Here is a 21,615-nt window from a genome sequence, read left to right as displayed (position 1 = left end):
TCCTCTCTCTTAGCTAGGCATGAAAGCTACAGAGCAAGGGCTCCAGCACTCAGAAAATATACCGTGAGTTTGTTAATAGAAAACTCTAGTGTAACAGCAAAGAGTTGCTGTCTACATCCAATCCTAACTCCAAAGAAGAGTAAAGAAAAAGAAAGAACCGAAGGTCCAATCCAGAACCCATTAAAGTCAATTGAAAGACTCCCATTGACTTTATTGGGCATTCGATTGGGCCTAACGTGTCTTGAAAGAACTAACAGCCAGAGAGAAAGCAATCATATTGACCCTCTGATGCAAATTAAGGCCAAGAAAATGCAGCTTGCTGCTGGAATGAATGCATGGACAAAAGCAAGAGAGTGTCATTGACACAGGGTAAATTCTATTTTTTTTTTTTAATATCTTGGCTAATTTGACATAGCGTGAATTATCCAAATATTTAAAAGAAACAAATGTATCTTATGACTCTGTAGACTCCTGCTTCCCCAGGCATTCAAACAGGTGCTTTATGTGTTTTGGTAAGTTGCAGTGAGATGACTTTTGTTACTAAGAGTCACACCAGAGGCAAGTATTGCATCCTCAGAATCTGCTTCTAATTCTGTGAAGTCACTGACCACAATCCACTAACTGGGTGAAGCCAATGGTACTTAAAAGAGCTTAAAGTTAAGCAGTGCTTAGATGCTTTGCTGTAACGAGGCCTGGGCTATAACTAATCAGTGTGGTTGTCCCTTAAGGCCAGGAGTCTAGTGACGGTAGTTAAGTAGTAAGGGAACAATAGCGTGCATTCACTTAAGTGACCCCTAGACAGGTAGAATGTGGCGTCCCCTGAGGAAAGAGGAAAAAAGCCAAGTGACTGGATTCCACTCCACGGTGGCCAATGCCTTGGGAGAGCAAGCTGTAGGTGTGATTGGAGCAAAACCAGTACCATAGCGCCAAGCCGGCCGAGTGCACAGAGACCTGCTGCTCATCTTTGAGCCTGTTGACTGTTGTTGTTGCCCTTCATACGGGAGTCGAGCTTTGTTTGGTTTGATGCCACTTATGTTCTCCTAGAACTGCTGTCGTTTTCAAACAGTCTCCGCTCCCTTGCTACGGGTTGCAACAAGATTTGTCATGATGATACCTGTGGCATTAATAGCACAGCCATTAGTGCGTCTATGCCACGCGCTTCTTTTATAAACGTGGCCTCCACACATCCCCCTGTATAAGTGAAAGGTCCTAGGTGGGTCTGCATTGCTCCCAGGTAAGCGAGTTGTGAATTGAACTAAAATTTCCATGTGATAAAAATAAGTCTGAAATTATCCGTGAAGAAGGAAAAGCACTGAGACTGCAGTTCAGAAAAGCACTTAAGCATGCGCTGCAGTATTACCCGGAATTTCAGCATGGGTTGAGTCATGGTTGTAAATCACAGTATTAATTCTGATGCCAGCTTAGAGAGAAACCAAAAGGCAAGACACACAGAAGGAGTTAAAAAGACTCCTAGGGCCATCCCTTGAAGGAGCCTGCTTTTCAGAAGGTGCTGAGGACCTGTTATCTGGCAGTCAGAGCTCTTTAAGGTGTCTCAAGCTGAGGCCTCAAAAACTGATGTACCCAAAATCCCTAGTCACTGATGAAAATGCTGAAAATGACTTCTTATCAGAGATGGTCCAAACCAAAACTCCAGATCACCCCTCCTATCCCTGAGCTTTGGGGCATATGGATCCAGAGTTTGCAGGTTGAGCCCATTCCTAATGATCCCTTTTTGCATACACTGAACTCCAACATTGTTGCATGAAAATGGAAACTGGGCCCTTACTTTGATCAATTATGGAATTCGGGCCTTCCATTAAGAGAATGCCAGCTGTACCCACCTCAGTGCTCAACTGTCTGAGTGACTTTTTTTTTAAATCACCTCTTTGATTTCCCTCTGAGAAGGATGTAAATCTGATTGGCAAAATATGAAGGCCAAAGGACATTGATGCCAGTTGTGTTCCTTATTGTGCCTGCTAAAGTTTTAAATTCACTGACTTTGCTTTGATTCTACAGAAGATTGATGGTAAAGAGTTAGTGGGCATTTTATATGTGTGTATATATTTGTGTGTGTGTGTATACATATATTTTACGTTTATTTCAGATGATTGAAACTAATGATATTTCAGAAGAGAAGATAAAGATGAAGCAGGCTATGGAAGGTAATGAATTTCACTGTCAGAGTGATTGACATGCCATGTCTTTCACTCTTCTGCTCTAGCTAGAAAGAGCTGGCTGAAAAGGGCTTGGGAAGTTTAGGGGGGAGGGATAGCTTAGTGGTTTGAGCATTGGCCTCCTAAACCCAGGGTTGTGAGTTCAATCTTTGAGGGGGCCATTTAGGGATCTGGGGCTAAAATTGGGTATTGGTCCTGCTTGAGCAGCGGGTTGGACTAGATGACCTCCTGAGATCCCTTCCAACCCTGATATTCTGTGATTCTATGTCATCTTTGTGCTTTTGTGTAGGTTGCACTGGTTGTCTGGCTTTTTCACCTGTGTGGCTGGCATGCCTGCCTGAGCAAATACAGTGGAGGACTCTTATTCCAAAATCTTCCCCCCACACCTACAATATGGGCCAGAACCTCGGCTGGTGAAAGTGGGCATTGATCCATTGACTTCAGTAGAGTTGCACTGATTTTGCAGCAACTCAAACTGGACCATAGAATAAAAATCACTCCCATCAGAGGGTGGCTAACAGGAATGACGTGGTGCATGTTGCAACTGGCTAGAAGAGTTTGGAGTTTTCCCTCTACCTTGCTATAAATCAGATATGAGCCTGAAATGAAACCCCAGATCTAGACACACAAACTTTGGATAAGGTTTGATTCAGAGCTGAGTTTCACTGGGGTTTCCATCTCTGTAATAGACCAAACCATAGCTCTGGATCCGAAAAACTCCAGAGTCTGGAAAAATTTTGGTCTGGATCCATGCTTTGTGGCTGTGGCCCATTTCTGCTGTGTGGATCTCATCCCTGTTTGAACTTGCATGGGTTTGAATTTCACCCCGTGTAAATGCCAATTAGTTCATGGAGTGTCTTTCGTTCACCTTTGGATTCAGACTAAAATACTTTCATGCTCTATTCCCTCCTGCCCACACACGCACAAGTTATCATTCTGCCTTCTCTCTCTCCCCCGCCCCCTTCTTTTCTCTGCCCTGCAAATGCCATGTGGGGGTGTATTTTATACCAGGTCAGATACTTGACTGATAGTTAAATAACTAGGGTAGGACTCAAGCACTAGTCCCTTTACTATTTGGTCCCTTTACTATGTCCAACAGCAACTGATCTTAAGATGGTCACTGAATCCATGTGTATTTGGCTTCTCTGAGTCTAAGCACTGAACAAAAAATGGATAAGACGGATTAAAAAGCTGTCTCAGACTCAGGATGTTGCAGCACTTCAAATCTATGGCTTTGATTTGATTGTGTGAATGTGCTGACTCTACGCAACTTCTGACTTTGCTTTTTCCATCATCCCTGCCTTCCAGGGTAGCAGGTAACAAATGGAATTGTGTGGAAGGCTCCTTTCTGTTTGCTTTTTCATAATATTTCATTCTTCCTTTCTTCACTTGTCATCTGTTGTTTAAGCCCACCCTCTGATATGCTTCCTATCTGCGTGTCTCTGCTTCATTTAAGGTCAAATGGGGATGAGATGCTGTGAGACACAAACCAGCTGGTGCCACCCATCTCTGCCTCTCTCGAGAGGGTGGATACTGTGTATTTGCACCTAGTCATCTGTCTGGGCCACGGAACCCTAAATGTCTCCATACACCATTGGCCTTCACTGTGTGACCAGGCAAAGCAGTTTCCAAGGATGTAACCTCTCTCTCTCTCTCCCTCCTTTCCATTCACCTAAAGAACTGCAAGATAAGCTGAGTAAAAGAGATAAAGAGGTGTCCTCCCTCTCCTCCCAGACTGAAACTCTAAGGGCCCAAGTAAGTGGTAAGTTTCCCTAATCCAGTGCTGGTGGGAACTAGATAGTTTCATTGTGGCCTTTTTGTACCTCCACCATTACAAGAAGAATTTAGGATTTATACATTAAAGCAACCTAGTAATGTGTGTGCATAAACATGCAGTTGTCCATGTATAAGAGGATTGTGCTTAGCAAATGTTTGTTCTTGATGCAGTGGGCCCAATTCTACCCCAGAGAGATGCAAGTAAATCCCATTGAAGTTACTTGTATCTGGTAGGGAGAGAATTTGGCCCAATAATCTTAACAAATTGGGAAGCCAAAGGGGATGTAGAAATAAATGCAGCTGGGTTTATAATTTCTGGAATCTCTGCTTACACAGGGCTGGTGCTGCTGAGCATTTGCAACTCTCATGGACTCCAGTGGCAGCTGCAGATTACTTAACTAGACATAACTAACTAGGGGAAGCCACATGGTGCAAGGAATGGAAATGAAATTGAGAAATGAAGTCATCCAAAAAAGGAACGTAGGTAGGGCCTGGTAGACTTTTTTCCTCCCCTTTTATTCTTCCCTTAGCATTGGAAAATAAATGCAAAGCTGGAGAAAAGAAGGGAGATTCTCTGTTGAAGGAAAAGAAGCGGTTGGAAGCTGAACTGGAGACCTTGTCCAGGAAAACCCATGATGCTTCAGGCCAGCTAGTCCAGATTAGCCAGGAGCTACTCAAAAAGGAAAGGTTGGTCTTTTAGAAACTAACTAAAGAGGCTGCAGTGTTGTGATCCTTAAGAAGGACCCAGGCATATGTAAGACACACTCTGAATTTGGCCCTATTCAGAGCATCGCTATTTAACGTACAAAAAAATACAAGTTGAATGATTGAAACCCATATTTCAACCTTCCCATCATCTGGGTTATTAGGATGTTGGGTGCCGGTTTAGTGCCTCAAGGGCTGAATTACCAAGAGCACTCAGCTCCCACCACTATCCCAGGTTTTCAACACACAGCTCAGCTCCCGCTGAGGCACTGAAATAAATGGCCAGATTTAAAAAAAAATCAAATAAAAAAAAATCAGCACATTGGATGTAGAACTCTTTTGAAACTGTGTCCTACTGGTGGAGTCCAGCTGCAAAGGTGAGCTGAGTCCTGATGTGAATTTTTCCAATTTTGGGGGGGTTTGGACGCAAGGGTCCCAGTTTGGCCCCGTCTCTCAGACCACACCTTGTTAGATGTCCTCTTTCAAAGCTGAGAGAAGTTGCAAATCACACACACACACACACCCCACCCCCCAAAAGACGACTGAATACATTTTCCCCTTTGTGACGTTCTCCCCATCCCTCCCTCAGGAGCCTGAATGAGCTGCGAGCTTTGCTACTGGAAGCAAACCGTCACTCGCCCGGGCCAGAGCGGGACCTGAGCCGAGAAGTGCACAAAGCAGAATGGAGACTGAAAGAGCAGAAACTCAAAGACGACATCAAAGGCCTGAGAGAAAAGCTGATAGTTCTGGTGAGAGCAAGATGCCCCCATCCTTGCTGGTTGGCACAGGTGTCTGGGAGGGCGTCACCTAGCTCCTGGTCTTTGGAGGGTAAATGTGTGTGGCAGAACAGACAAACATGGGAAGGACTTTTCACAGCCTGGGGATTCTTTTGGTATCGTTGAATTTGCCCTAATTTTGTGAATTTTGCTGTCATTCAGCAAATTACACTGGGGCTTCCTTTGGTGTCTTGTGTATGTGAACCCAGTCTAAGAGGTGCTGGCTGACTGCAACTCCCACTGGGTGTGGTCCTGGGAGTTTCGGCGATCCCTCATCTCCGAGGGCAGGGCATGCAGAAAAACATAAGAACCTCAGTGTTCCAAACTGCCTGATGTTTTTCAAGTGCATTCATTTTTGCGTGCCCAATTTAAGACGCCCCAAATAGGCCTCAACTTCCAGGGGCAAGCATTTGTAATTCTCTGAAAATTGGGCCCCTGTGAAGTGTCTCAGATTGGGCACCCAATAATGGAGACGTTGGAAATGACTAGTCACTTTTGAACTTTTATCCAGATGGAGGCCTGGTTGCTAATGGAAAGTGCTGTCTGCTGATAGCAAATCCTTGCAAAATTGTCATGCTGGAAAGCAGGCACTGTCATTTTATTGTGAAATGACAAAATACAGATTATGACAATACGGAGCCTATGATCTTCCTTCACAGCCACACTGCTTTGTTCATAGTACGTTATATCTTTGACAGAGGAACCATCTCAAACTGTGTATGTCAGCTGGGGCATAGTTTAGCATGCACCTAGTAAGAGTAATCCTAAGTGATCTCAGTCCTTCGTCAATGTTTGCTGTCCCCTTTGTTTTAGAGCTGTGCCATACAGCTGTACTTACAGAGAGCTGTGCATTTATATTCATTTCACCCGGATTACCAACCCCAGATGTAAAAAAAAAAATAAAAAAAAAAAAATCTTGAATCAAGCCCTGGAAAGTCGTGATTTTATTAAAAAAAAAAAATGTTTTCAATTTGCCTTTTTTCTCTGAGCCTTTAGGATGCACCTGGGTCTTTTTTTCTTTTTCTTTTTTTCATCTTTTCTCTGCAGCTGTGATGGCTAGAAACTGATTTTTTTTTTAATGTTGAGATTCTCATGTAATCACATGCCTTCGGAAGCTGGGGCTTTAAGAAAAACACCAAATACCATGTTTCAGAGGAACAGCCGTGTTAGTCTGTATTCGCAAAAAGAAAAGGAGTACTTGTGGCACCTTAGAGACTAACCAATTTATTTGAGCATGAGCTTTCGTGAGCCACATCTGATGAAGTGAGCTGTGGCTCACGAAAGCTCATGCTCAAATAAATTGGTTAGTCTCTAAGGTGCCACAAGTACTCCTTTTCTTTTTACCAAATACCATGAGACTCATAATAAAATTGTGAAAGTTATCTTGTTTTAACGGTGTAAAATGGCAGGCACGCTTACTGTGCTGTATAAATAATATAATCTGCATAACAGAGGCCTCACATACCTACACTTATTTTCAAGGGATTGTTTAAAAAAAATCTTGGCAATGCTTCCTTTCCATCTCAAGCAATAGCTGGAGTCATTTTGTTTTATATATTCGTTGCAAGACGTCAGATTTCCTAAAATAAAATAGTAGGAGAAGAATAGGAAGAAAATACAAAGTTGCTCGTTTCCCCCTGTTGTTTATTCCTCGATAAGGAGATAGAGGAAGAGCCGAGTGGACAAGAAGAGCTAATGAGACGTAATGATTTTTTTCAGATCTAGATTTGTGATTCCTGTAGACTGCAGCGACCTCTAGAGGAGGAGACTTAAGTAATTGACTGAACTCGGCTAGTAACAAATCTGAGCAGCCCCTTGTTGCATTTAATACTTTGTTCTCTCCAACCTTGCTGTCTGCTCTGATCCGTTACTGAAACCAGAGTCTGGCACAAGTCACTCTCAAATGTACTCTGCCCCTAGTTCCTATGTGTCTATCAGAGTCTAACCTGCTTCCCTGCTTTTTTTTCTTTTGTTACCTTTATATGTCAAGGATAAAGAGAAATCGGTAACAGATCAAAGGCGGTACTCCCTGATTGACCCTTCATCAGAGACTGAGGTTCTCCGGCTGCAGCACCGACTGATCAGCACGGAGGACGTCCTGCGGAATGCACTGGAGCAGGGTCAGCAAATGGAGAAACTCATGGAGGCCATGAGAAGTTCTTCAGAGAAAACACAGGTAGTGCACTCCCCCCACCGGAGCAGCGAGTTACCTGATTGCTCACGCCATGGCAGCCATGTGCCCAGAGCAATGCTCTGATAGGGCCCCACGCCACCAAGGAAATCAAAGTGGTGCTGTAGGTCGTGATTCAGTAGGTAGCCCTCTTCCCTCTGACAGAACAAAGCATCACAGGGGTGATGCTTTTGGTGCTGTAGGTCGTGATTCAGTAGGTAGCCCTCTTCCCTCTGACAGAACAAAGCATCACAGGGGTGCAGTGTTCGCTACAGATTCTGTCTTTCAGATGAGGTCTAAAACCAACTGCATGACTCTGTGTGGATCATTAAAGATCCTCTGGCACTCTTCACAAGAACCAGGTGTTAGTCCCAGTATCCTGTGCCAAATTACAGTCGACCTATTTAAATGGTAACTTCACGTGTATTTCTTCATTTCATGTGGGTATAGCATTGATTTCCTTTCTTACGCTGTAAATATGGTGCTGCTGGATGGTTTTTACACATCTACTAGGCTTCACACCAGAGTTGGCTGCATTCATGGGTATAGAAAGGGACTATATGTGGGTGGGTGGGTATGTCTACACTTCAGGCTGGACGGGGTAATATCGGTGCTAGCTCTAAATGAGCTAACACACTAAAAAATAGCAGCGTAGCCATGGCGACAGCAGCAGCAGGAGGGGCTAGCAGCCTGAGTGTGTACCTATGGTCTCAGATGGGAGCGTACTCAGATGGCTAGACCCTCCTGCCGCATGCGCTGATGTGGCTACACTTATACTGTTCGCACTCTAGGTCGATCAGAGCAAGCGTGGGTATGTCTCCTCAAGGTGGGGATTACACCTCCAAAGTGGAGCCAGGCCCTGTCTATCTGTATCTAGATGGGAATAACCACTGGGAACAGCCTAATAAATGTTTTCTTTCTAGCAGTGACCCTGGCTGGGTTTTCACTTGGCCTAATGGGGAGAGAGAGAGAGACTTAACTTTTTCTCTTGGTTTATATTAATGCACTGTTCCTGGCCTATAAGCTAAGACTATTTTTTCATTGTTTATCTCCTTTAAAATGGTACATGAAAAGTGAAAAATACAGATTTAGGTCATCCCTCTTCTTTGTTCTCATCAGAATTCACTTTCCCTGCCGCCCATCAGCACACACTTCTTCAGTTTCCAAGTGCTTTAATAAAGATCCATCTGGGAAAGGTTTTTCCGTCTCTCTTGCCAGTTTCCTCAGAACTCTTGGACTGTACCTGACTCGAGGGGTTGGTCAGCTGCTCTCAAACACCTGCGACCGAATCCTTCTGATTTCCTCCAGTACTTCCTTTGCCTCCCCTGGGAAATTTAGAAGTGCTTCCAGCATCTCTTCTACATCCTCTGCTGTGAGAGCGGAGGATGAGAATCCATTTAATTTATCTTGGCATGCTCCAACCTTTTCTGTCATTTACCCTTAGTGTATCTGAGACTTGGGAGCTGCTTCTGTGGAAAGGCCCTGGTATTTACATTAAGCTCTTTCATTCTCTCTTTTGCTTTTCGGACCACATTTTCTCTGAACTCAAGTCTACAATCAGTTTACATCTCTTAGAGGCCTGGTGTTTTTACACCTCACATGTGTTCCTTTGATTGAAAGTTTCCTCATTTACCTTGTCCTAAAAATGTTCATCTCTTACAGCAAGTGCATGCTGCTCATAATGCACATTCAGAAGGATACTTAATACTGCATGATATGACCTAACCATTACGCACAGAGGCTAGGGCCGTGGTTATTTTTTCCTCTCCCATGCTGTGCTGTTACAGGTCCAGGTACTTTATGGCAGGCAATCTGGACCAATGGATATCCTGCTTCTCTCCCCAAGTGCAGAACACCACAAAGTCTGCTGCAGGGACAGGGACAGGGGCAAGGGTAGGATGGTTCATTTATTATCTGTATTGCAATAACACTCAGCGATCCCAATCGGAGACCTGGCTCCATTGTGCTAGGTGCAGTACAAACACACAATAAAAGGATGGCGCCTGCCCTGAAAACGAGACAAGTCTAAGACGAGAATGCCGGGTTTGACGTAGACAATTCCTCTGCACACAGAAGTGTGGTGAAAGCAGCCACCTGCCTTGTGTGAAATAGAGCTGTGTATTTTTCATTCCGCACCACATGCCACAGCTGTAGTTATGGTGACAACTTTGTTGTTGTCCAAGACATAATGCAATCCTGGCAGTGTCTCCAGAGTGACTTTAGCTTCTGTTGTAACCACCATGTCTTAAACTGAAATGTGTCATGATGGATGGCTACAATACCCAGTGGTATGGTGGATATGTTCCCCCTTGGGAGGAATGCTAAACCCCGATGGTGCTAAAACATCTTCCCTTTCACTTTTCCTTCTCCAGAAATGGTCCAAAAATGGTATTTATTTTTGTTTTTCCTGAAAGGAGGAAATATCTCTGCAATTCTTGCACAGAGAAATCCCTCTCTCTTTCTTTTTCATAGAATAATTTTTACATGATTTTTTTACTTTACTCCATATCATTTATTTATATTACAATAGCACTTGGAGGCCCCCTCAGTGTGCTGGGTACTGTACACATACACACACGGAAAGAGTCAATCCCTGACCCCTGGAACTAACCATCTAAATAGACAGGACAAAGGGTGGCAGAAAGGAAATATCATCCCCAACTTATAGATGATAACTGAGGCACAAAGAGACTAAGGGCCAGATTTTTAAAGGTATTTAGGCATTGCTGTGCTCAGCATTGCAATGTCTAGCTGATTTAGGAGCCTAAATTTCATTTTCAAAAGGGATGAAGGCACTTAGGGGCCTTCCCATTGACATAGATGGTAGTTAGATTCCTTAGTGTCTAAATCCCTTTTGAAAATGAGATTTAAGCTCCTAAATCAGATGTTGCAACACTGCGTGCAGCAACACCTAAATACATTTAAAACCCTGGGCCTAAATGGCTCATTCAGAGTCACACAAAGAGCGTGCGGTGGGGTCAGGACTGAACCCCCATCTCCTGAGTTTCAGTGTGGGAAGTTCAGGGGAACTTGCTTAAACAAGGGTTTAAGGATAAGGCCAAGGACTTTGACCCCGTGAATGGAGACCAATGGGCACAATGGGATGCACTGAAACAATCATGGACTCTGGTTGTGCTTGGCTAGATACTGATTTTCAATGACAGGTTTCAGAGTAGCAGCCGTGTTAGTCTGTATTCGCAAAAAGAAAAGGAGTACTTGTGGCACCTTAGAGACTAACCAATTTATTTGAGCATAAGCTTTCGTGAGCTACAGCTCACTTCATCGGATGTAAGCCCATTCCACGCTGCTCTCTCCCTGACCTACAGAAACAATCATCCCTAAAACACAGTAGCCATTTTGGGGGGATCCAGCTCACCGCTGTTTCCCCTTGTCTCTCAGCTGCACTGCCTTCACTTTGCAACACTCTAAAAAAGGAAATTGCTCATTACCACAAGATGCTGCTGCTTTCCCTTTGCAGGCTTATCAGCTGACATGCTCTGGACTCTCTTGACCGTGCATGTCTGGCCTCACAATTAGACAAGGAGTTGCAGGAGCTGCGATGTAATAGCACTGTCTCCATCTCATTGTCAAGTAATTGGCACTTTACTGTTGCTGTGGCCATGACTACAGCTAGGTATTAGCCTGTAATAAAAAATCTCCACATACTGCATGTCTTTGGAGATCCTGATCTCATAGCTTTTCAGGAAATGACAAGGATTTGGCACTCAAGCTTCTTCTCAAAGAATTGGTAATAATTGCTCTGGGAGATTTTATTTAGTTTCTAGCAAATTACATTCCAGCTTATTCATTCCCAGCGACCTTGTACTCGGCGAAGTTCACGTCTAATTTGTAGTGTTGGATGCGGCTGCCACTCAAGGCACAGGCTGTGTGTCTTCTGCAGGGACTGGGGAATTTACTGTATTGCAGAAAAATGGAGTGCCCTGTAAATGCCGGTATAGAGTAACCTGGGACGTGACTCCGGAGTAATTGATTGCCATGCAAGAAGCAATACCAAGTGCAGTTAGGAATGATCACGGGGCAAATAGTTCCCTTCTAAAGGCTTAATCTGAATTTCTAGGATCTAAGCTTCCAAAACTCAGCCTGGCCTTTCTCTTCTCTCTAGCTGTGTCTGCCCGTAATCACTAGCTTCGTAGCCCTGATCCACTACTGGTTGTAGCAAGAGGGGAAGCTGTAGTGTAATGATAGTACCCGGAAAGATAATGGAGCAAATAATAAAGCAATCAATTTGCAAACATCTAGAAGGTAATAAGGTGATAAGTAACAGTCAGCATGGATTTGTCAAGAACAAATCATGTCAAACCAACCTGAGAGCTTTCATTGACAGGGTAACAAGCCTTGTGGATGGGGGGAAGTGGTAGATGTGGTATATCTTGACATTAGTAAAGCTTTTGATACTGTCTCATATGACCTTCTCATAAACAAACTAGGAAAATGCAACCTAGAGGGAGCTACTATAAGATGAGTGCAAAACTGGTTGGAAAACGGTCCCCAGAGAGTAGTTATCAGTGGTTCACAGTCATGCTGGAAGGGCAAAATGAGTGGGGTCCCACAGGGATCAGTCCTGGGTCTGGTTCTGTTCAAAATCTTCATCAATGATTTAGATAATGGCATGGAGAGTACACTTATAAAGTTTGCGGATGATACCAAGCTGGGAGGGGTTGCAATTGCCTTGGAGGATAGGATAATAATTCAAAATGATCTGGATAAACTGGAGAAATGGTCTGAAGTAAACAGGATGAAATTCCATAAGGACAAATGCAAAGTACTCCACTTAGGAAGGAACAATCAGTTGCACACATACAAAATGGGAAATGACTGCCTAGGAAGGAGTACTGCGGAAAGGGATCGGAGGATCATAGTGGACCACAAGCTAAATATGAGTCAACAGCATTACACTGTTGCAAAAAAAGCGAACATCATTCTGGGGTGTATTAGCAGGAGTGTTGTAAGCAAGACACGAGAAGTAATTCTTCTGTTCTACTCGGTGCTGATTAGGCCTCAACTGGAGTATTGTGTCCAGTTCTGGGCACCACGTTTCGGGAAGGATGTGGACAAATTGGAGAAAGTCCAGAGAAGAGCGACAAAAGTGATTAAAGGTCTAGAAAACATGACCTATGAGGGAAGACTGAAAAAATTGGGTTTGTTTAGTCTGGAAAAGAGAAGAGTGAGAGGGGACATGATAACAGTTTTCAATCACATAAAAGGTTGTTACAGGGAGGAGGGAGAAAAATTGTTGTTCTTAACCTCTGGGGATAGGACAAGAAGCAATGGGCTTAAACTGCAGGAAGGGCAGTTTACTTTGGACATTAGGAAAAACTTCCTAACTGTCAGGGTGGTTAAGCTCTGGAATAAATTGTCTAGGGCGGTCATGGACTCTCTGTTGGTAGAGGTTTTTAAGAGCAGGCTAGACAAACACCTGTCAGGGATGGTCTAGATAATACTTAGTCCTGCCATGAGTGCCGGGGACTGGACTAGATGACCTCTCGAGGTCCCTTCCAGTCCTATGATTCTGTGATCTAGTTAAAGCTCCAGAGCCCTGTCTCCACTGTAACATCCACCCGTGCTTCCGTCAGCAATGCTTTTGGTGGTGGATTCACAGCTGTCAATCTTGTCAGTGTAGAAAGGGCTCCGAATGAAAGCTGGCATGCCACAGCCATACGCTTCCAGCTGCTCCTGGCCCTCCTCTCCTGCTGGTTATATTGTAGTTGCAAAGGATGAGGGCCCTGTTCTCGCTGCTAGAGAGCCACGATCAGCGTTTGACTTGGCTGTCGTTTTTAAAGGTAGAAACCAAAGCCTATTCCGCCTGGCTGACTCATCTCTAGAGATGACAGGTGCCAAGTGGTGAACCCACACTCTCTTTCTGTAGTGCCTGGTATCCTGAAGAACTCAAAACACTTTGCAGATTAACAGATCCAACAGCATGAGGCAATGCTACCCAGGAGCTGAGTGCAAAGAATGGGACCTTGCCCAGTTGAAACTACAGGGGGAAATTCCATCTCTAGGAAGAATGCAATTACCCTTCCCTCCTGGGGGATTTGGCCAGGATCCAGAGGTTAAGAATCCCTTGCCAAGAGCACCATGGGATCTTTAAATTCTAATTTCCCAGCATGCAGCAGTTAATATCAGATCTGTATGAAGGGGAGTTAGTTGTCACCTCAGATGTCAAAGCTTCTGGGGAGTTCGATGCTTTTTATCAGTGCCCATCTTCAACCATATCTCATCTGTTCTGTTACAGACTATTGGAAACTCGGGATCTGCTAATGGGATCCATCAACAGGATAAATCCCACAAGCAGGAGGTAGGTTATACAATACTGAGCTATTTGAATTAAAAAATGCCCAGGCAGGACCTCTTTCATGGGGTCTCTGCCGTGCCAGGGGCACGTCTCACACTGAGCTCATCCCCTGGAGCGTGGCTTTGACCATAATGTTCCACAGCAAGAACAATTGGCTTTGCATAGCCCTCATTCCCAAGTGCACTTGAACCAATTCCCTGGAGCAGCTGCACCCGCAGCTGGGACTGGCCTGAAACTGAAAGTACAGATTTCAGCTGTTGCTGGAAGCTTTGAAAACCTCTGGGTCCTAGAGCTTCCAATTTAAAAAAAAGAAAAGAAAAACCATGCAAAGAAATTGGTAATGTGCACACTGTGGTGCCTTGGACTATTGACCTGGTGCAGCTAAGAAGTTCCATATGCATCTTCTATATTGGACAGCTCTCCCAGATCAGCACTCATATGTCTCTCTTCATATGTCAGCACAAGTTAGAACCTTCCTCAGTTCATCAGATCTCTGTGTATTTCACAGTATGGACCATTATTGGGGGAGGCTTACTTTTATGCTCTCTCAGGTTCTCAGACCCGAGGGAGAAGGTCCAAGGTCTCAGAATTTTGTCTCTTCACTGGTAACATGGGTCAGATTGATTAAGTACCTGGTACCTTGCAGTGGCATGGCCATTTCACCATGGTTGAAGATTGTCCTTGTATGCAGAAAAATGACCATCATCCCCTCTTCGGACTCCTTCTTCTGAAGCATTAGGGATGGCCATGACTGGAGATGGGACATTGGACAGGAAGGGCCAGTTCTCTGAGATGGCAGCAGGCGTTTTCTCTCTCAGATGCTTCACTGGCTGGTTCTTGCTCACATGCTCAGGGTCTAGGATTCGCCACGTGTGGGGGGGGTCAGGAAGGAATTTTCCCCCAGGTCAGATTGGCAGCCACCTTGCTAGGGAGGATGGTTTTGCCATCCTCTGCAGTGTGTGGGTGCAGGTCACTTGCCAGGGTTATCTGGGTTTTTCTTGCTTATGCATTTCCCTGTCTTTGCAGTGACCTTGTGCATTGGTGCACCTTGGTCCCCACTGTTCTCTGCCTGTGACACATAATGGTCAAGTCTCCTGTGGGCTGTAATACTTTGGTCTAATTTCAATTGTTGGGTTTAGTGTGCAGGTGCTGGATGGTGTTGGTGGCCTGTGATGGTGGACAGGAGATTAGACTAGATGAGCTGGCGATCCTATAACTGTATGGCTCTATGAAGTTTGCTGGCTTCTTTGGATAAATAGCCAAAGAGTCTGGTAATCTAGATTACCTTGATCACATATTCATTGCCAAGGCCTCTGTTTTCTTAACACAATCTCATTTCTTCCAGGAGAAGCACTGATCGAGAAGAAGAGGTGGAGAGGACCATTTCATGCCAGTATCTTCTGCACACCGACAGGAAAAGGATGCACCTCCTAAAGACTAGCAACAGTATTTTCACTTTAAAAACAGGACTGTTTATAATGTACTAACTGACCTAAATAGGACAATCCCCTGGTTTGTATTTTCCAAGACGAGCATCATTCCAGAAGGAGCGGTATGGCAACCTACCTGTGTAAAGATCCTTTTGTTTTGCTTTCTTATCCATATCGGTTTTGAAGGTGGAATTTGTATTGGCCAAGTGGACCCTCCATTCATCCCACCTGAACAATGTGGTCTGGCTGAGAGCTGATGGTGGCTGAAACTTCATCAGTGTTTCCTAGAACCCTAGAGGAAACGCAAAGCAGTTTGCTTGGGGCATTAGAAAATTCCTAAGTGTGCTCCCAAAGTCTGCACTCTCCCCGCCAGGTAATCCCTGTCCCTCTCCCCCACCCACCTGCGTAGTATGAAGAACTACAGAAAAGGGTTGGCTGAGCTGGCTGTGCTCAAGCCAGTCAGCGTGGATTGTAGAAGACAAGCTGTTGGGACAGTCTTCCCCCTTCCCAGCATAGAAGACCTCCCAGCCGTAGGCCACGGAGACTCCACTTAGTACTGTATGATAGCACAGGGGACACCTCATCTGATTTCAGGTGATATAATTTATTTCAGCTATTTCTGAGTCAGTGTTTACTCTGAGTTGAAGAAGGGGAGGGAGCCGCTGGCAGGGGTGAGTACAGGTCTCCTTAGCCTCTCTCCTCCGAGAGATCTCTTAGCAGGACCGGCTGTGCCGGGGCCCAGAGCCAGGACCCATGGGTGTGTTGTGGCATGTAGAGACGTACACAGCATCTGGCTAGAGCCTTTGTATGCCTGTTTGTGAGGGTCTGAGTAGAAAACACACACATAGGATGTAGTCACATCAGACAGATGCCTCTAGGCTCTGATCCCTCTCCACTGCTATCCACAGAATTGTAATCACTAGCTGGAAGAGATGGGCTAGCCTAGCATTAGGCTGCCTTGGCGTTGCCCCTACCATTCTCAGTTGTCTTTGGCTCTTCAGTACGATATCCGACGGGAGAGGGCTAACATGTTGCTGTGAGCATTCTTGCAAGAGTGCCTTATAACAGGGACTGAGGATGATATTGAAACAAAGGCCCCGTCTAGAGCAGAAGGCTCCAGCTGTAACCAGAGCAGATTTCTGTTCTTTCCTCTGTTTGCTGGGCACCTCAGACTCCCCCTACTTCTTGTAAGTGGGAGTTCGGGGTGCAGGTTTGGGCCCCAAAACAACACTGAGGGTCACATTTTTAAAGCAGGAGCTCCAAACCACGTGCACAGAAATCTAGGCACAACTGAGCACCCAGATTTGCACAAAAAACTGTTGCCATTGTGGCTGCAGAGAGCCAGTTGTGCACCTCTGTATCCATCTGCAATAACTGTCCATGCAGGAGGAGGAACCCCATTGCCTGTGTGTATTTGCACATGGAGTTGGTCCCTATTCCAAGGGCTGTATTCTAGCCTCAGTCTTTGCACTAAACTTCCATTGGGCTGAATGGGATGATACTTGGATGGAGCGAGGGTAGAATATGGTACTAAGTGTCTGAGACAAACCCCTTGCTCTGAAAAGAAATATTCACCTTTCGATACCCTGGGACCATAGGGAGCAGCAGCAGATTCTTAGGCTCCATTCAAACCCCTGATGGGGATGCGGCAGCTTCCCAAGGGGGGCATCAGTACCTGGAATGTGGGGCAGGGCTTGGATTGACATATTGCAGCACCAGTGAAATGACTAATGTTTAATGGGCAATCTTCTGGTTCTGGGGTAGAAGAGGCTTGTCATGGAAACAAACGGCTGTTCTTGATGCTGTTTGATCCTTCCCCCCACCCTCCTCCAAGGGAATTAGTTGCAGAATCCCTTTTCAGAGGTACACAAATCAAATTGTTTCCTATTTCTCTGGAAATGCAGCATTTTGGCCATATTTACCATAATGCAGCCAAATGATGTAAGGTTGTGAACAGCTCAGTCTCTTCTCTGGGCATCCCTATGCCGCTCTGAAATGCCTAGATCAAGTCCACTGCTCTGCTCCTCTCTCCAGCTCTCTGCCGCAGATCCTGGGCTAGTTCATGAGCTGGAGCTCCCGTGGACGTGGACAAGAGCTCCCAGCATGGCAGGACACGGCCGAGGTGTTGACTTCCTGTGAATTGGTGCCATTGCACATGAGCTGGGAATCTGGCCCTTGGTTTTCCTGTATGGTTTTTCTTCAGCCGCTTTTGGCTACTCTGAAATTCTCCAGCCACCCAGAGTCTGGGGCAGCTCGAGGCAAACTGGGGAAGAGCTTTGCCCCACCCGTCCAAGTCTCCTGCACGAGGGAAGCCACTAGACCTCTTGCCGGGCGGTGAAATAGAGTTAGGCTCTTTTCACCTGGTGGGGATGGTGGACACTGGATCTGTTTCAATGGCTGAGATAAGGAGGTGGGTTCAGGAAAGTGAGGCATGTTAGGAGAAGAAGCCTAAATTTGGTTAATGAGTTCAGAGGGTTAACAGGAGTTCAGGTGGGACAGGTCCTGCTGTGTGGAACCAGCACCCTCTACCTGCATAGAAGAACAAAGCACTAATCATTGCCTCAGGCTTGGATTTTCAAAGCGCCTAAGGGACTTAGGAACCAAAAGCCCATTGATAGACAGCCCAAGTGTGTAAAATGTCATAACCAAGCAAAACTAATATACAGCAGGAGGTGCCATTTTGATCATTTTGGGGTGGTATTTTCAAAAGCACCAAGCACTGGCCGCCTGACTCTGCTGCCTCTGAAATTAATGGTCAAACGCCCACTGACTTCAATGGGAGCAGTCAGGGCAGTGCCATGGGCTTTCGAAAATGCCTTCCAAGGCTTAGGGAAGGCAGCAGCCATGTGAGTGCCCAGGAGTTCCTGGGACTTATCAAGTGGAAAAGCCGGGGGGGGGGGTTGATTTTTTAATTAATCTGTATTTATTTTCCATCTAGTTTGCAAGTGACATGTCTCCGTTATTTAAAGAGGATTAAATAGCAACTTTCTGCATCGCTTTGCAACCCTCCTGCTTCCCCGGGTTCAAACAGGAGCTGCCCACTGGGAGGTGTGCACTGGGCCAGTCCTCTGCTGGTCTGAATGGGGCAAAGCTCTGAAGTGACTGGCACTGCCCTGATTGAAACCAGAGGAGAATTTGACCTATCAAGATATATCAGGCCAGTGCACCTGAGTCCATTCAGTTACGGGGAGAAGGGAGAAGAGAGCCTGCTTTGTAAGCTGGCTTTGACTATCTTCTCAGGATCTAATGCTCTCTAGGATATAACTGAGGGCATAGTCTTTAAGGGGAGAGTAGCCTTCCAGGGAAAGGCCTTACCACAGCAATGGGCTGCACTGAATCACACGCTGTCCCGCAGGCTCTGAGTTTCCCCTTTTGGAAAGAGATCTCTGCATAGAGAGAAACAGCGTGGGGCGAACCTGTTCTCCTTGGACACGCCACAGCAGCCCCAGGCTCTGCCCCTGTGCACCAGCCATATAGGATCAGCGCCCCATTTCCAGCTCGCCTTGCAGGCGGGAGAGTTACAACAGAAACAGATGCCCCTGCTCAGGAGAGCCCAGCCAGGAGCTGAATGCCTCTGGAATGCAGATCACATAGGGTGCATTTCCTCCCTGTGCAGCAGGGCCAGCATGAGGCCTGTGAAGTCCCGCAGAAGTGAAACAGGCACCGGAGACAGCGACGAGGAATTTCCCTAGTGCCCACAGCTCATGCTGGCCCTCTGCTCAGGTGCTAGCTGCACCGGTAGATTTTAGGAGACCAAATTAGAAAGAAACCCAGAAAGTGACAAGTCAGAGGGTCCCCTTCCACCACATTTATTTATAAGCTTCTCGCTACTTTGGCCCAGATACAGTGGTACATAAAGTACTCTGCAACATTCTGTGTAACTGGCATCATCAGTATTTTCAGGGGGGAGGGGGTCCTCAAAGGGAAGTTATGCAGCCAACTCCCATTGGCAGTCAGTAGGAGTTGAGAGCCTAGCTCCCATTTGAAAATCTCTCCCATCAGCATTAATCCTAGTGATCTTGTTCAGAGCTTCAAATCTGCAGTAAGATAGGGGGCTGCTTTCTCCTCCGTGACCCCCACAGTTGTCTCCATTGCGTGTTCCATGCTGGTATCACACCCAGGGCTGTGTGCAGAATATGCCTTCATGATCAACAACTGCAGTGTGGGTGAGAGGGGAGAATTTTCCCTCTACAGTCAAGGGGTCTTGCGTGAGAGCTAGTTGCTTGGAAAAGCATTGCTGAGGTGTCTGGTCCACCCATGCACCCTTCCCATTCAAATAGCAATTAAGGGCCTGCACAGTGGTTGAATCTGTAGGAATTATGAGTCCACGCTGTTGAAAATTGGGACTTTCTATCCATTGTATTAGTTCAGTGGCTGGAAGAGTTTTTTGTTTTGTTTTCCCACTGAAGGCTTAGAAATCATCTGAAGAATAAAGTCTCCCTGCCAACTGGAGAGGCTCTTGAAGATCCAGATTAGCAACCTTTCCCCTTATCCTAGCTAAAGAGAAATCTTACAAGCACTTGGATGGCAGTACTGGCTTTAACCTTTTCAGAGTTCAGAAAAGTGAAGCGGACACACAGTCCCATGCTAATACCCATGGGTCCTAAATTAATAGCTAAGACATACCAGCTACTGCCCCATCCCCTCCTCTGATCAGTTCCTTTGACTTTCAGTGGGTATGCATGATGGTTTCATGAAAACAAACAAAAAGATGCAACTGAAACCTTCACAAGATTCCAGTACCCTGTTGTTACAGCAGCTTTTAGCGGTTCACCACTATCTTGTAGGGAATTATTAATCCACTAAAATCTATAGGCCTCCATGTAAGTTACCAGAATAAAGGCGATAGTAGATGTATAAATGGATGATAACATTTTACCCAGACAGTATGTATTACAATTTTGTAGCTTAGTCATTTTTTGGCTATCGAATTTTGTGAGTAAGATAAAAAAAAAAACGGTTTGACTGCAAATGTTTATTTTGTTATTTGATTCTTTTCCCTCCCCTTCCTATGTACAAACGCTGTACAAATCTGAGTCCACTGAGTGTAACTACAACAGATGTGTATTAATGTACCACAGACCCCAGTAGTGGCTTGCTAAAGTGTGGTGAGCTCATACTAAAACAATAAAACTTGTGGCTAAAGTCGGGCACGCCCGCCTCTTCCGTCCGAGAGAGCGCAGGCCCGGTGGTGCACGCTGGCTGGCGAATTGCCAGTCGGAATGTTAAAAGGTTCCTTCCCGACTGAGCAGACAAACGTCAGGGAAGGGATCACGCACATGGAAGGGGGGGCTTTGTGATCACAGGGCACCTCGCACCGAATTCAGGCCTGGCGTGAGTGATCTGGGTATCCTTCTTTGGGGCTGGATATTGCTAGACTTTATTGGATGGGCTGCGTGTCCCTGCTTCTGCTCCCATTGACCTCAATAGCAAAGCTCCCCCTGGCTTCAGTGGGAGCAGAAGTGAGTCCTGTGTCAGACTCACAACCGTAATTCAAGAAGGCCAGACTTCAGCAGTGCATTGCCAGAGGATTGCTCTGGCACATGCAGTCAAGAATAGGTGTGACTGGTGATCTCAGTCCAGTTTCTGGTGTTGCAGACCCCCAACTGGCCCCAGCCACTAGCTGGCAGTCTGAGCCGAGAAGCAGAAGGCTGAATTCTCCTCTGCCCCTTAGAGGTCGAGGTTCGAACACAGTGGGGTGCGGGGGATGCTTGTGCAGCTGCTGCCCTGCTCTGTCCATAGAGGCCTTTGGTTACTAGAGCTGTCAATTAAGCACCTTGCCCAAGCACTCAATTCACTTTCAATTCTTCAGGGGTCTTAAAATATGCATGAGGAGGGCGGGGAATGAATTGCAACCGTCACCTGTCAGCAATCTGACATCGCTTCTTATGAAAATCAGCCTTACTGGGTGTCAAGGAGCCGATTTACACCGGTTCTTTGTGGATGCTAATGTTCACGTTACTATGTGTTTAATCAAATGCAGATATGGGAGCTAAGTAGGAATAAATGCATTGGAATTGCTCGGTTGCAGGAGCTGGAATTTAGTCAGGGATGCAAACGTAAAGTTACACGGAAAGGACTATGGGAAGGCCCCGCAGATGGAAAAACTAGGACGGAAGTGCTCGGCTCTCTGTTGGAAATGGCCGAAAAGACTGGGTGGATCTGGAGGAGCAGAGAGACCTGATTTTCCGGGGGACAAAGTGTCAAGAGGATTGTTGCTGTTTTCCAGGCAATGGTACCCGATTTGCTCACTTTACCTCTGTGCTTA

General features: G+C 45.8%; 1 protein-coding gene across 2 annotated transcripts in view; it reads left to right on the top strand.

Annotated features, from left to right (window-relative positions):
• CLIP2 (CAP-Gly domain containing linker protein 2) overlaps nt 1–20,492 on the top strand; it is a 123,882-nt gene extending 103,390 nt beyond the window's left edge. For both annotated transcript variants that reach the window (XM_048823855.2, XM_048823857.2), the window contains 7 exons: nt 2,105–2,162; nt 3,853–3,936; nt 4,481–4,637; nt 5,245–5,404; nt 7,422–7,607; nt 13,858–13,920; nt 15,263–20,492. In XM_048823855.2, the coding sequence (XP_048679812.1) occupies nt 2,105–2,162; nt 3,853–3,936; nt 4,481–4,637; nt 5,245–5,404; nt 7,422–7,607; nt 13,858–13,920; nt 15,263–15,274 (720 nt within the window). In that variant the 3' untranslated portion in view covers nt 15,275–20,492. The remainder of the gene's footprint in view (nt 1–2,104; nt 2,163–3,852; nt 3,937–4,480; nt 4,638–5,244; nt 5,405–7,421; nt 7,608–13,857; nt 13,921–15,262) is intronic.
• Nucleotides 20,493–21,615: the final 1,123 nt, after the last annotated feature.

The sequence above is a fragment of the Caretta caretta genome, chromosome 17 (assembly GCF_965140235.1).
Source record: "Caretta caretta isolate rCarCar2 chromosome 17, rCarCar1.hap1, whole genome shotgun sequence".
NCBI lineage: Eukaryota > Metazoa > Chordata > Testudines > Cheloniidae > Caretta > Caretta caretta.
This window is presented reverse-complemented; position numbering and strand designations above follow the sequence as displayed.